General features: G+C 38.9%; 1 protein-coding gene across 2 annotated transcripts; it reads right to left on the reverse strand.

Moving 5' to 3' along the window:
* Positions 1 to 1,656: 1,656 nt before the first annotated feature.
* LOC144664628 (sulfhydryl oxidase 1-like) lies at positions 1,657 to 14,535 on the reverse strand. 2 transcript variants are annotated; one of them, XM_078525793.1, is made up of 12 exons: positions 14,250 to 14,535; positions 12,156 to 12,256; positions 11,552 to 11,600; positions 10,928 to 11,030; positions 10,694 to 10,787; positions 9,914 to 9,973; positions 9,501 to 9,586; positions 8,420 to 8,575; positions 6,608 to 6,737; positions 5,463 to 5,579; positions 4,586 to 5,137; positions 1,657 to 2,906 (listed from the first exon to the last, which is right to left on the reverse strand). In XM_078525793.1, the coding sequence occupies exons 1-12, from the start codon at positions 14,497 to 14,499 to the stop codon at positions 2,778 to 2,780; spliced, it is 1,827 nt and encodes a 608-aa protein (XP_078381919.1). In that variant the 5' UTR covers positions 14,500 to 14,535; the 3' UTR covers positions 1,657 to 2,777. The 2 variants fall into 2 exon arrangements, with proteins under 2 accessions (XP_078381919.1, XP_078381910.1); XM_078525784.1 differs by lacking the exon at positions 1,657 to 2,906 and having other exon boundaries at positions 3,176 to 5,137; positions 14,250 to 14,533.
* Between the last annotated feature and the right edge of the window lie 396 nt (positions 14,536 to 14,931).

Genomic DNA, 14,931 nt, shown 5'->3' on the forward strand with positions numbered 1-14,931 from the left:
CAGTTTACCATATCAAAGTCTTGAAAAGCAAACGCCGGGCGGGCACCATCTTCGAATCTGCAAACGCCCGTTGTTTTTTTTTGTTTTTTTTTTTTCGGGGGGGGGGGGGGGGTTGGTGGGGGGGGGGGGGGACGGGAGCGGACGGTGCGGAAATTTCCATACCCGGGAAAATTGCCAGAAAGTCTTAAAGCTGTTAAATTTATGAAATGCGAACCATTCGACCAAAAATTTCGGAACCTCGGGGAGGAAAATCGAATGGAATGGCATGCCTCCCGATGTGTATAATCCGTCCCTCACGAAAGTACGTCTGATACAAAACTGGCTGTCATGCAATTTCACGACCCCAAGGGGGGGAACAGGATTCCGGGATCTCTAATATTTTCGCTGTGGAGCCTGAAGCCCCCTCGTTTTGCTACTTGGAGCCCTTTGCTGGAGAGCGTAGAGCCCTGCTGATTGTTTGCCAAACAGTGCAGTTTTTTTTTCTTTTCTTTTCCTTTTCATGTTGCGGGAGGGGGAGGAGCGGAGCCCTGGAGCCCTAACCCCGTTTGGGAGCCTGTCCTTTTCAGAAGAGTGGTGCGTAACTGACCTAAGTAATAGCTGCGACAACGGCTTTTGCAAGATAAACGTGAGATTTGAGTGCATAATTCCATGAACGTGACGTAACACTAAGCCTCACTAGAAGACTCGTGTACTATCTCTTTTTGGCCGATAGATGTTATTACGCGCACAAGTAACGTTCAATCAGGCTCAACACTGACTTCTTTGAGACATCGTCGTCAGTACAGAACTTTTCACTTCGAAACTTGGGATCAATTTAGGTTTCTGGGAAACTGCTCACCTACCCCTCCCCAAACCTAACATTTTGCCCAAAGCGATAGTAAGGGTTAGTGTTAGGTTTGGGGAGGGGTAGGTGAGCAGTTTCCCAGAAACCTAAATTGATCCGAAACTTGGACGTCACTTTTAATTAATATAACGAAAGCGTTCTTTGGTGAAACAACGAGCGAGAATGGGACAATGCAATGGCAGAGGGACCACTGTCATTCTCACTTTTTAATTCGCCTCTTCTTCTGCTTTTGCGCGATAAAGTAAGACCGTCATTTAAGCAGCTGAATTTTATGGGATTTTTGACGTTATGTAAGTAATTAGAGTAAGACACACCAGCATATTTTGGTGGGTTCTAAAGTTTTACTCAACATCAATCTGGCCTTTAACAACAGTTGCGCATTTACAAACAAAACAGAAAATGCAAAAGCAAAAGCAAAAAGATGAAAGCTCAGGATAGATTCACATGTAAAGGAAGGAATGTTTTAAAAAATGAAGAATGAAAAGGGAAAATGTTGCCAGTGAAAGATGTCGGTGGTTATTTACAGCAGGTATTGAAACAAGAAATGTTAAATTTAAAACACTATTCAAAAATCTATCATTTGTAACTTTATAGTATGAACATTCAATGATGCATTAACTTTAGGTTTGGTGAAAGTCAGCTCTTGTGGACACTAGGAACACTCCCTGGGAGAGCTTCGTTGATCATCATTCCTCTTCCTCGTCCTCAGGTGCCGGTCGGTTAAGGCGTTAAGGCGGGAAAACGAGAGCGCGGGGGTTGCCCGTCCGCATCAAGCCCACAACGCCGAGCGATCAGTGCACGTCAGTCCCATAACGCCAAGCGAACCGTGCACGACCAAGGAGGACGACGCCTGGGGACGAGGCAGATCATTCCTGGTAGTCCAGTTCTGACACTCTCTCTCTGTCGCTGCGTGACAGGCAAAGGGCCAGAACTGGCGTGACAGAGAGAGGGCCAAATCTGGCGTGACAGAGAAAGAGCCAGTACATTCCTAGTACATTCGTTAAATTCTTGTATCTCCCAATCAGCTGTTGCACAGGACCTTAGCTTCAATAACTAAAATCAGCAATCACAACGCTTTATGCAGATAAATTTTTACAGCTCTTTTTCAAAACTCTGAACTTATTACTGAACCAAGCCTTCTCGGGGCCGTACTCGGAAAATATCGGCCGTTTGTAGTTAATAAAAAACATATGAACAACGCAATGTATCACTGCCCCTCCCCTCTAGCCTAACCACCCTCCACCGCTTACTAAAAAAATAACTAAACGGCTGCCCTCATTATTTCTTGCATAGTGTTACGGACTGCAGATAATATAGTGTACAAAAATTTGCTCTGGTTCACTTTGAGCCTGCATTTGACAACACATGTGTAAATACAGTCGGAGGAACAAGAACCACCTGAGGGGGAAAAATGACTCAGCCCGCGCCCGCGGTTCAAACCTAAAGTTGCTAAGCAACATGACGTGATCTCATTACGTCATGCTGACGTAACTGTTTTTGGAGAATTTGCGAGTGCTGGCGCTAGTTCTTTGATTGAATGGTAAAAATCGGAAACTTTACGAAAGTTTCAACGAAGATTTGCAAAAGCCGACAGTTGTTCCCCAGACTGAAATACATCCAAAGGTAAGTGCAAGTATTAAAACTAGGCTAAGTTTGCAGTGAGTACATAAGAATGCTGCCTGCTTGTAGAGTACTGTCGACAGGCAGCAATGAATTACAAAAATGTTCTATCGGACGCGCAAATTTCACATGCCAAAAGGTTCGTGGGTAAAACCGATTTGCTCTCACTGTCGTGTGTAACGTAAAGGAGACTGAGTACCAAGTAGTATATTGTGTTATGTTGTGTAGCGCCGGCGCTAATTTCCCACAATGCACTATGGGCATGTCTAGTTCCAGTCTACTTGCTGCTGCAAGTGCCTCTTGGGTAACGCTTTCAAATAATTTCCGCGAATGGATCAATGTCTGTTTCTGTCACGTCAGTGTCTGCAAGCGTGTCCTGTTCACTGTCCTCTGTCTTGTATTTTTGTGTTTGTAACTGTCGTACAAAGTAATCGGCAAACTCCTGGAAAAGGAACAAACATGCAGTCAGTGTGAGAGTCAGTTACAAAGTTGTTGATAAATCAACGGCTGCTGGCGAGGAAGACCAAGTTGAAACATCATGTTTTAATTTTACGTATCTAACACAAACTATTTCGAGCAATAGCTTGTTTGTATTAGATTCGTAACAAGACATCAAGATCTTCATCTCCAATCGTAATCAAAATCTACAAAACCAGTGGGTTTTTCCATGAAAACCATGTGTGAAAGTAAAGAAAGCATCACGTATTAATTATTTCATTTCATTTATTGCAGACTGTTCAAAAGTCGTTGGTAATTTTCAGTTCGTCTGTAATTATTCAAATAAAATCAGCAGTGCAGGCAGTTTTGTTGTTGACAGATCAACAAATTTGATGAAGAAACTAAAATCACAGTAGCTGTTTTTTTTTTCTTCTAAAACCTGAATTTAGCTAAAAACAAGGGTTTTGCGTTACTACCTGTGTACGTATCATGTCCTTGATTATCCTTTACTATCAAATATTAATTATATTTAGGAGGAAAACTTGCCATGACAATAGGTATGATTCCAGTATGGCACGAAGGTGCTCCGAAAATAAAACGGATGCTTCTCTAAAAATCTATCCAGTTATGTATCACTATTTACATTGGAAAATATTTATTCATTTAATAAATGTTCTTAAAATACTTGCAGATGTGTGAGGTTACATCTGTGGTAAAAATAAATAACTCTATTTTGGTTGTTTTCCAAAGTTTTTGGCAGTGTTATTCAAACTGTTTCTTGTGCTGTGCTACTAAATTCTACAGCATTATCAATGAGATGTCAATTTGGTTCAAATTGGGACCTGTTCGCTTGACGTTTCAGCCAGATAAAAATCTTATCAGTATTTTGTTTTTGTTTGTCCAGCTAACAACTACTGAAAACATATATTTATTTTTAAGCTGGCCAAACACAAAATTTTGGTAATTTTTTTTCTATTTAATTGCTTTTACGTATGGTTTCACAATTCGATTCTAAAAATACATATTCTTATTGACGAGTGACCGTACGCGAGATTACTTGGTCCCGGGGGAGAGGGTTACTTGATTCAGTAACACAACTCAATTGGATTCAATTAATGAAATTTTCTGCCTGATTCAGGCATATAAATAAATAAATAAATATTGATCCTGTTTACAGGTTAGCCGGCAAAGAAAGCTTTAAAGGCCGGGCCAAACGAGAATGAGAGTTGGTGAGAGTTCATACTCTCGCTTTCTTTGGTCTAAAACTCTCATTGACTCTCGTGCGCTCTCATCGAGTTTGAACGTGCCCAAACTTTCCATAAGAGTCGATGAGAGCTTGACGGACTCTCGTTCTCGTTTGGCCCGAGTTGATGATAGTCAATGAGAGTTGAAAAAAACTCTCATGAGAGTTAACTCTTATCAACTCTCATCCTCGTTTGGCCCGGGCTTAAAACTGTTAAAAGTATTAGTTGCAAGTTCATCGTACGGTGACCTTGCAACGTGTTACGGAGTGTGAACGCGAAGCTTTACGATTCTCCTTCGCCTCCGGATGAAATAGATATACAAGGCAATGACAGCCATAGCTATCGCAGAGTAAAGAATCAAACACATGCTGGCGTCTATCGAACTCAAACCGATCAAACTAAGATGACTGACAAAATGACGCTTGGACTGTTTGCTTACAATGTCGGTGTCCTCGAGTTCTGGGGATGATCGCGCAGGCGGTTTCTTGATCCTAATGTTGTCCACGCCGTAATGGTTCTTCAAAAATTCCAGCACTACACCTTCGTTCCACTGAATCTCGCCGTTTTCGGAGTCGGCATAACGACACTCCTCGCACAGGTCTTTTGACGGAAACTGAATCTTGGGGTGTTTAGGGTCCTCGCTGTGATCTCCGGACAGCCGTTTGTTAACTTTGTTGTGACTTCGCCATAGCCATAGAATCGCCTCGCTGTGAGAACTAACTTCGTTCTTGAGATTGGCGGACATTTTCTTGAAGTGTTTTCTGCACTCCTCGCAGGTAAAGAAGTAGCTGACGAATTCTCGCACGCGTGTAAGAACATCAAGACCTGTTAGTTGATGCCTGGAGCCGCAGTTGACGGTCAGTGTATGGAACAGAGTCCACAAACTACATGGGTAGCCACGGTACTGCGCTTCACTGCCCGAACAACCCACCCATTTGGCCTGCTTAGGGAGGGGATGGAGAGGCGATCCACTTCTCGACTTGATGTTAGCCTAAAAAAGTAGTTGATAGGAAAACAAACGAAATTAAACTAGGACATTTCGAAGTCATCTTGACTCCATTATCAAGCATTATCAACAGTTGTAGTTTCGAGTTTAAATACAAAGAAAGGTGACAGAGTATGTAAAGTGAAATGGCAACTTGGATAAAGTGAAAGTAAATGAAGAAGAGTATATTAGAACATTAAGTTAAATTTGGAATTTAACAAAGGGATTTTGAAACATTCCATAACGGTTGCTTTTATTATCCAGAATTAGGGTGGTCACGTGACCGGCGCGGTGTTAAGCTCTAAGAGCTTCTTGTTACTAAAGAACTTACCTGGGATTGTTGAAGAATGCGTGTGTATTCCGACCTGAATATGTTTGTTCGCGTTAGAGGTAACTTGGCATGTAAATTGCTGAATACCTGACCAAGGGAGGGCCTTCCTGGAAAACACTGAGAAAATGTGCAACAAATAAATGTTAGATCTTTGAAAAAAAATACACCTTCTCCCTAGATGTGATTTCAAACTGTTACTGGTGATTGACTTTCACGTGCTGTCATCAACTCTCTCTGAATTTTAGCCTGCTCAAAAACGATTGTAAAATTGTTTACACTGTTTCTACTTAACAATTAGACCAAAGTTTTCTATAGGTGAATTATAAAAAGAGATTTGGGAGCCATCCGTTAAAGATAAACTTGTTGCATCAAGAAGGTTTTTTGTAATCAGTTTGACAAATTAATGCGCCATCTAAGTGCTTAACGGGGAAGAAAAAGTAGACCATGATCCGCATTTACCAGGCGAATACTCGTGGTATTTTCTCGCTCGTGGAGTATCAATATTTTGACTGTTGAAAACATAGGCCATCCTAGACACTGCAAACAGCTTTGGATAATCTTTATTTAAAACACGGTCAAATTCATCAGCTTACAATACAACAATCTAATTATAATATATATACACTCAAAGAGGGGAAAAAAAAAAATATATTAAAAAAAAAAAAAATTTTCAGCTTTTTTTTTTTTTTAATCAGGTTTTTTTTAAAAAAATCAAATGGCGCCCCTATTTTTTGGGGGGGAAAAATTTAAGAGCTGTCAAACTTGCAAAAGCAATGACCAGTACTCTCTTGTAGCTTTATGTAATATTAATTTACATAGTGATACTTTTCAAGTGTGATTTCACAAATATTTTTGGCACCTTTTCCAAATGTTCCCGCAGATGAGCTGCACCCTCGATTTCGAGCCAAGCTTTTTGGAAAAAAATGGGGCTTATCGATGGGTGTTATGGTATGTAGAAGCATACGAAACATCAAGTAAAATGGTTTAATTTTTTCCAACAATGCATATGACATTTGTAAAGTTTATCACTGCAGTTTGCATGTTATTTCTAGTATTTCAGGGTGTTGGCAATTATAGCAGATTTGATCTTAACATGACAAGGTAACATTATAATCACATGTATCTCAACACTGGCATTTTTTTACCTTTGCCAACATTCCTATGAAGTTCCTGAGTGCCAAGTACTCTGGTCCTTGAATTACAAGCTTGCCACCCACTTCCTGGTTAAGCATGAAGGTGAAACTACTTTCCAAGTCTTGCATATACACCTCAGAACTGTTTTGGGGAAACATAAAAACACTAAAATGCCAAACTCGTAAATATAAAAGGTCTTAAGAACTTTAAAACTAGTAATAACCAAAGGTTAGAAAGTCCGGGCGAGGACGATACGTGGTGTTTTGGGGTAAAAAAGGTTTATATTGTCGAAGGTATAGTCAGTGAGGGATGCTCAGTAGCTATAAGGGTGTGAAATATTTCTAGGACATGCCCTACACCTGCACCTCTCTTCCTCTCCCAGACTCCCCATATATTCACTGTTTACATTAATTTTCTCCAGTATTTGGTACTGCTTAAAGTTGAAAATAGTATGTGTTGTAACCAAACAAACGATAAAAATTGCTGTTTTTACTATTTCTTCTTTAAACCTCTTAAAATTATACTCAAATCGCTGCACCACGACTCTCTAGAAACATGTACGCGTTGCGGACCTATGTGTTTAGTAAGCTCAATGTGTTTGAAATTGAGTTCGAAAGCAGCGAGGGCGCGAGTTCAAGGCCCAGGCGGGCAAGCACACAATCTTTTTTTTTTACCTTAAACGTGTTTCTTTTTTCTTTTTTCCCCCCAAAAAGGCTACTGGTAATTTGTGCTTCCCATTTATTAATTTACTCAATATTGAATATTGCAATGAATGCAATGTGTTTCCCGTGAGTCCGTGTTTATCTCGTGAGAACAACTCTATATGCTTTCTAGGTAATGTTTTGAAACATTCAAATACAAAGTCCGATATCTTCCATATTTGTCGATTATTCGCGTAAAAAGAATTCGATAGCTGTTATCTTCATCGGTTCCACTGTCTGCTCGCACCGAATCTCAAATGAAGTTTGTCGAAACAGGTTTTCATCCTTTGCTGTTCTTCTTTTGATATCATAGCGAGAATTGCGCTTTCTTTAAAACTGTTTCTTTCCATTTTCAAACTTTTAATTGGACATTACACACAAATGAAGCGAAACTTTGGCTTTGAAAATTGAGTACACCGGCCAACGTGGCGGCCATCTTTAAAAAAATTCTTGTCATTCCATTCATTCTTAGTGGAAGATCGCAAAATTGGGAAAGGATCTGGCTATATACATGCCGCGCATGCGTAAGAGCAACGTTGAGATTAGGATTGCCGGCTCCTCTGGTCCCCACATACTTAAAACAAAAAGACTGACTGACTGACTGACTGACTGACAAAGGGACAAATAATAAGATAATAAGTTGTAGTAATTATTAGGGATGGACCATATGAGGGGGGAAATTCCCTGAAATTTTAGTATGCACCTCTGCAAAATTTTTTAAAAAATTTAAAATATTTTTTGCTATACATATTGTGTTTGCAAACAATAATGTTTATTATTTTTGTCTTTCTAGGCCCTGCAAACATTTTTTTCAATGATATTTTCATACCCCCCCCCCCCCAAAGAAAAAAAAATGGTCTGTCCCTTATCATGGAAAGTCAAAGACATTTTTACTGCAGGATCAAAGATTGTCTTTTGGGTAATTTACTGAATGACCATCTAGAATAATTCGCAAACCACACAATTACACATTGTGGCCTAGTTATTTTCCAACCAAGGGAAGGATGGATGGACAGACAGAGGACCGAACCGATGGACAGACTGGTTACCTGACTGACTGTTTGTTTGTTTGTTAACTGATCAATCAGTCAAAGCTTTCAGATAATATCATTGCATTCCCACCTGCTTCCAGCTTCTTGCTTTCTCTTGTCTTCTCTGCCATGCAGCCTCTTGTACACTGTCATAGCTTCAGCTACCTCAGGAAGTTCTCTTGGAGGCCTGGCTCCAACACAGAGATCTTCTAGAACTCTTTTGAAACCAGCATGGGTCCTTTCATCACTGTACAAAGAATTTACAAATCCATAAGTACTTGGATGGTCAGTTACATGTATAACAGATGTGCAGCATAGAGTGGTTTTCACTTGAGTGTCGAAAGTAATTCTCATTTGCTTTGGTTTTGCATTACTATGTGATTGGCTCAAGTAACTCGCGCCACTTTCTCAGCCAATTAGAAGTGAAACCAAAACCAATTGTTATTCGCTTGCGTACATTTTCCCATGCTTTGTGCCAGCTACATGTATTTGCTTCAAGTTTTCATTGGATCACTGGATTGTCTGTGTCCTTTAATTTGTGATTGGCCAGACTCAGAGTGATTAACTTGGTTTTAGTTTTACGACACTTACCGGGGTAATTGAAAACTGCTCTTATACAAGAAAAGTAATCAACGAGTAATCAACAGGTAATTGGTAATTGGGGGGGGGCTTATGTGTCTTATGTCCTGGGGACTTTAAAGCAGAATAATAATAATAAAAACGTTTCGAAACGAGCCACGGCAGTGTTGATCGAAATAAGTTTTTAAGTTATAATAAAGCAACATTTAGCCCTGTTCATTACTGTCATCTAGCAGGGGGGGGGGGGGGCAGGGCTTATATCCAGGGGGGCTTATAACCAGATGCATTTCTTTGTTTCCAGGTAGATGGGCCTAAAACCAAGGGGGGCTTATAAGTGGGGGTTTTAAAACCGACATTTTACAGTAGGCCACAGAACTTGTTGTCATCTTGATTATTCATTGATCATATTGGCAATAACCAATGACTAATTAGCTGATTACTCATAGATTTATCATTGATGCCATTGATTATTTATTTATTTATTTGTCTGAAAGGGAAATGCAGGGGGGGGGACCTCTGCATTACAAATGTGGACAGCACTCAGACCACTGCGCGGTTAACAACTGCGATATCACAAGTAAATTTCCACTTACTGTGAAAGCTCTTGAAATGTGCCTCTTCGGTGGACTACAACAATGGTTGGAAACTTTTTGACTGAATATTTTTCAACCAACAATTTCTGTGAAACAACAGTAAAAATGATCAACTCTTCAGGAGTTATCAAACAAATAACTTTGCTTCTTGATAACATCTTCAATAAAAAAACAAATGCAAAAACAGAAACTATTGTCAGGAAGTACAGTCAACTCTCACCTTGCGGACACCCCGCTATTACTGACACTCGCTATTACGGACAAAATCCAGATCCCCAACGAACAAGGTTTGACTGGAAATGACTCCCGCTATTACGGACTCTCGCTAAAACGGACACTAAACGACCCCCCCCGAGCGTGTCCGCTTGAACGAGAGTTGACTGTATTACACTTGATAGACAAATGGTACTCACATTTTGGTTCAGGACTCTTCTGACTAACAAACGTGGGCATTTGATCATGTCTAACATAACCTGAAAAAGTGGATTTAATACTGATTTCACTTCACTGTAAAAAAACCCATACTAGTTAGTAATGTCACAGTCTACAGTAATGGTAATTACTAGCATACTAATGCAAATAATTATTCATCTCATATTAAATTGATTTGTCTTTTTGCCTTTTTCAAACTGAAGGCCATAGATTTTCAGTCAAAATGTCTTGATTCAAGTTTCGTTGTGAACATTGTGTTCAATCCACTAAGTCAGTGTCAGAATTTGTTAAACTCCTTATTGTCTGCCTTCCCCTCCCCCTTCTGGCCTGCCCCACCATCATGCTGCCAGTAGTCACTCTGTTCTACATAAGCAGGCACAAACCATGCCCGGGGGGGGGGGGACTCCCATATTAAAGGGACGGGGATGCTCGTCGGAAATTTTGAAAAGAACCCCTAAAAGAGACCAATCTGGGCGTGGCTCAAGCTATTTTAGACCCCTAAAAGATACCAAAATTCTGAAAAAAAGAACTTATATTTGTATATTTCTTCGTGTGCAACCCTAAACGAGACCCTGATGGCTAAAAATATTGCCATTTTCTTGCATTTTCCCCAGAACACCCTAAGCGAGACCCAAAGTCTGAAATTTATACCCCTAAGCGAGACGACGAGCATCCCCGTCACTCTCATATGGGAGTCCCCCCCCCCCCGGGAAACCATGCCCCAAGTAAATATACATGTAATCAGTATCAATTCAACTCACCTCACGACCAATATATGAAGTTGGTACCTCAAAAATCAATGCTAGCTCGTCATATGATGTTCTACCTCCCAGAAAACTGGTTACAAATTCATTTCTTTTAAACAAATAAAATAAAAATAACATTGTAAGAAGTGTTTACAGACAAGGAAGGAACTACAAAAAAGATTGCTTTCAAAAGCAGATAACAAAGTTATTAAACACTGACAGTAGAAACATTGTTCCAAACCCACTTACCCTATGGGTATAAAGTCCACATCTGCACGAACTAAGCCAAGAGTTTTCTGCATTTCAGCTATCTTGACCATTTCATGAAGAAGATTTAGAAGAGTCTTTTCTCCTGTATGAGTCAATGACATTGGATTTATGAACACACAAATTTGCAAAAACACATAGTTACATACACTACTTAAATTGAAGGCCCTCAAGCAATCTCATGGTAATTTGATGAAGTGCCAACCTTCGCATTATTCTTCCAAATAAGCGTCCAATAATGTAACAATCTCACTTCATTTGCCTTTGAATGTTTTATTTTAACTCACTTAATTGCTCACTCACACACATGCATGTACAAGAATTACATGGCAGTCATATAGATCATCCATATAGTTACTGCTGGCATGTACTAAAACCCGAAACAACGAAAGAAACCGGAACAAAGCAAACGCGAAACAAAAAACGAAAAAAAGAAAAAAAAAAAAAATTTTTTTGTTACTGCTCACTCTCAGTTTCTATCAACTATGATAGTTGACTTGGGGTCTGCCCCTCGTAACTATCAACAAATAAAATGTTGACAGAAACCTTGAGCTTACAGTCTAATAATAAAAACTGCATAAGAAAGTACTTTTCAATGGAGCATACCTCGAAATGTTTCTCCTAGATTAGATGCGGGAGCTGATGCATTAAAAAACTGCTCAAGAAAGAAAAACAAGAAAAACAAGAAGTGATTAGCATGTAAACTTGGCAAACAACCGGTGGTAGTTATGGTATGATTGTTGTAGTTTTAATTTCCCTTTTGTTTAAATTTTTGTAAACCAGTTTGTTTTTTACTTTCCTTTGTCTCACAGTTCATTATTGTAATTTGAAACAAAGTGAAACAAAAATCAAACTTTTTTTAAAAAAACACACACACATCATGATACAACTTTTGTCAAAATTTTGTCAGAGCAGCTCAGAGCTACCTTAAATTTTCAAAATGGTAAGGTGGCTCTGAACAGCTCTGACAGAATTTCTTTAAACTTTGCCAAAAGTTGTATTATGATGCGCTAATCATAATTCAACAATAAAAATGCGGGTCATTGAGCTCATTTTCAGTTTATTAGCAGGTTATATTGTTGACCAATGATAGGGCATTTGTTTCATGCCATTTCTGTAATAGTAGTTCAAAGTGTTTGAGAACTGGCCCATCAAAGTATAAGGTCTGTAAATTATTTAAAACAGTTATCAGCCATTACATCACACTCACCTTTACTGATGGATAACCTTCTATCTGATAATGCACACAAGTGGCAAGATTACGCTCTTCTGCGCAATCAATAGCAGCAACATGTATAAGATGCCTCCAATCTGAGACAGACAAATTAAAAGTTAAAACAAGTCTCACTTTTTAAATAAGAGAAAACTGCATAAAATCGTATAACACTGAGTCCTGAGTCCTGTCTGATTGCTCAGGATTAGCAGAGATGCAACCAAAAAAAAAAACAACTGACAAATTAAGGAACACCCCAAGTCACACTCCAAAATCACCTAAAACCAGCAAAAAAAAGTGCAAAAACACATACATATATAAACTTTAAGCATTTTCCTTTTAATGCAGGAGATTTGACAGCCCAACTGGCTAATCAGCAGACTTACCCTCATCTGGGAGAGCTGGCAGGTATAGAGTAGTAGATTTTTTCAGGCAAGTACTGTACTGTTTTTCACTTTTTTCGTTAGTTAATGATGTAAGGTCAATAACAAAGGCCTTCAGTGACAGCTTGAGGCTGGCAAATAATGTGTTTGTGCAGACTCTCCCAGATTATCTAGGAGTGTCCAGAATACAGACTGAATCTCCTGGCATATTGGACTCGCTGTCAGCTCAGATACAAAGACAATATTTTAAGTACACCGTTAGTTTCTTACTGATTGTCGCTGAATCCTAGAGACTTTCTGGGGTTATTATGCACATTCATGGAGTTAATGTCGTGGAATCTGCAGACATTTTTCATTTTCTTTTTTTTTTTTTGGTCACTTGGCCATTTTTAGGCAAAAATAAATTTAGGACTTTCATACAACATTGATGATCTTCTAGAATTGAATTTCTTTAGGTTAGCATCACTCATAATGGCTCCAACTTGCCCAGAAGGCAACCTGGAAAACCTGTTATCTTTACAGAGGGTGGTTTAGTGGAAAATAAAACGGCCCTTTCAACTTTCACGAAAAATATAATATTGGCATTTAACGCTTCACGGTTAATAAAAGAGAATATTTTGGAAAATCACAGTTCACAGCTACTATGGAAATCATGATTCACGAGGAAAAAAATAGCCATTTCACATTTCACATGCACAGGAAATAAAAAGGGCCAATCACAGGTCACAAAAATTCCCTTTACTGCCCTCTTTGCACCCGGTCCCAACCATTTTACCCCTTCTGAATAAATATTGCTTTTTATAAAACCATAAATTTAGCTTTGGAAACAAAGAGTATTTAAATTGCCTGCAGTATAGGGGAATAAGATAAGAAAAATTCTTGCCCAATAAAAGCTCCTAGGCGCCATGATTGCATTTAAACAACGTCTTATGTGAATTTGGTTTCAATTAAAACAGGACTACCAAACATCCTCTTCTAATTCTAAAACAGGAAAAATGCGACTCAAAAATATATATCCTAGAATAAAATAAAGTGTCATACAAAAAAGGTTTCTACAGAATGAGTTTTCCAACACCAGCTGTTTACACGTATAATTTCCATGTAAATTAACACTCCCCTTTAGTTTACTTTTTTCATGGCATAATTTACGTACTTCATCAGCTCGCTCGTCAGCGAACCAATATACCGTATATTGCATTTTGGCCGAGCCTTTTAGTTCGCTTTAAACAGCATTTAACCTTAGTTAGCCCTTACAGCGAATAAGGATCGGGAATATTTGGATTTTAAAGCACCGTGCCTCTAATTGCGGTGAATTGAATTTCTTTTCTTTTTCTGTTCCTGATTATTAATTCATCACAACAAAGTAAGACGAACAAGGAACTGCACCTGACGTTAGTGAACTAAATTTAGCTTCTTTGAATACACCAATACAAAGCAAATTATTTCCTTCCTTGACAAAGAAAAGGAATTTGTTAGGAACAACCCTTTCTCTTAAAACAGTATCGTTGAAATCCCTTTCGCTTTACCTTTAAATCTGATCCCTTTGCGATGTCATTAAAAATATATCAGATCCAAACAAAAGAACGATCCATCGAGCAGATGGATCGCTTTCAGTAATCTGCGTTTTTGCTTTCCCTTCGATTTTTATGAATCGTTCCCATCATCATAATCTTCTTTTTAAGGCTATATTTAACTCGTAGTCACTCACCTTTCGTCATTTTTGCCAACTTTTTCCATATCGGAGCAAATGCATGACAGTGTCCGCAAAAACTGGAATAAAACTCTACTACCCAAGCCGTTTGGCTATTGTGAATTACACTGGAAATTGTATCGTTTTCTAAAAGGACTGTGTGATCGGCTGATGAATATAACACGCCATAAGAAAGTCTAAAAGAAAGGAAAAGCACAAAACAAACTACAAAACAACTGTAAATGTATCCAGTACTGTGTTCGGCCATTTTTCATGACCACTCGTGTGCGTTATACCGCTGATTATCTTGTGGGCTCATGAATTGGACAAGGTTGTCTTTTCCGAACACGTGCAGTGTTTCATGCGCTGTTTGAGGTCTTTGAGGGTTTTGAAAAATATTAGAATTGTAACAAAATCCCAAAAAAAATCAGATCATATTTTAAAGGGCTAATTTTCCTTAAGACGCGTCATCGGAAATTCTCTGACACTTATTTGATGCTTCGAGCCTACATGTCCTACTATCTAATAAAAAAGAATTGATCAGCCATACGGATGAGTGCTCGTTCAACAGGTTTTGCAGTTAACTTGTGCCAAACTCCGTTGCATGAAATTTTTTCACACCTGTGGAATTAAAACAACCAACAAAGACTTTCTTAGTAAATAATAAAGATGGTAAATTTTGAGCTCGGGGATAAATAAA

Source organism: Oculina patagonica, chromosome 1, assembly GCF_052425735.1.
Source record: "Oculina patagonica isolate OP01 chromosome 1, crgOcupat, whole genome shotgun sequence".
NCBI classification, from domain to species: Eukaryota; Metazoa; Cnidaria; class Anthozoa; order Scleractinia; family Oculinidae; genus Oculina; species Oculina patagonica.

Bases quoted from the DNA above. Each gene is read 5' to 3' on its own strand.
- LOC144664628 (XM_078525784.1), bottom strand. From the start codon at position 14,499: ATGGCCGAACACAGTACTGGATACATTTACAGTTGTTTTGTAGTTTGT. The intron at 11,601-12,155 runs GTGAGTGTGATG...TTTCTTGAGCAG, and splicing joins AAGGTTATCCATCAGTAAAG to TTTTTTAATGCATCAGCTCC. The intron at 10,788-10,927 runs GTAAGTGGGTTT...TTTGTTTAAAAG, and splicing joins GTGGACTTTATACCCATAGG to AAATGAATTTGTAACCAGTT.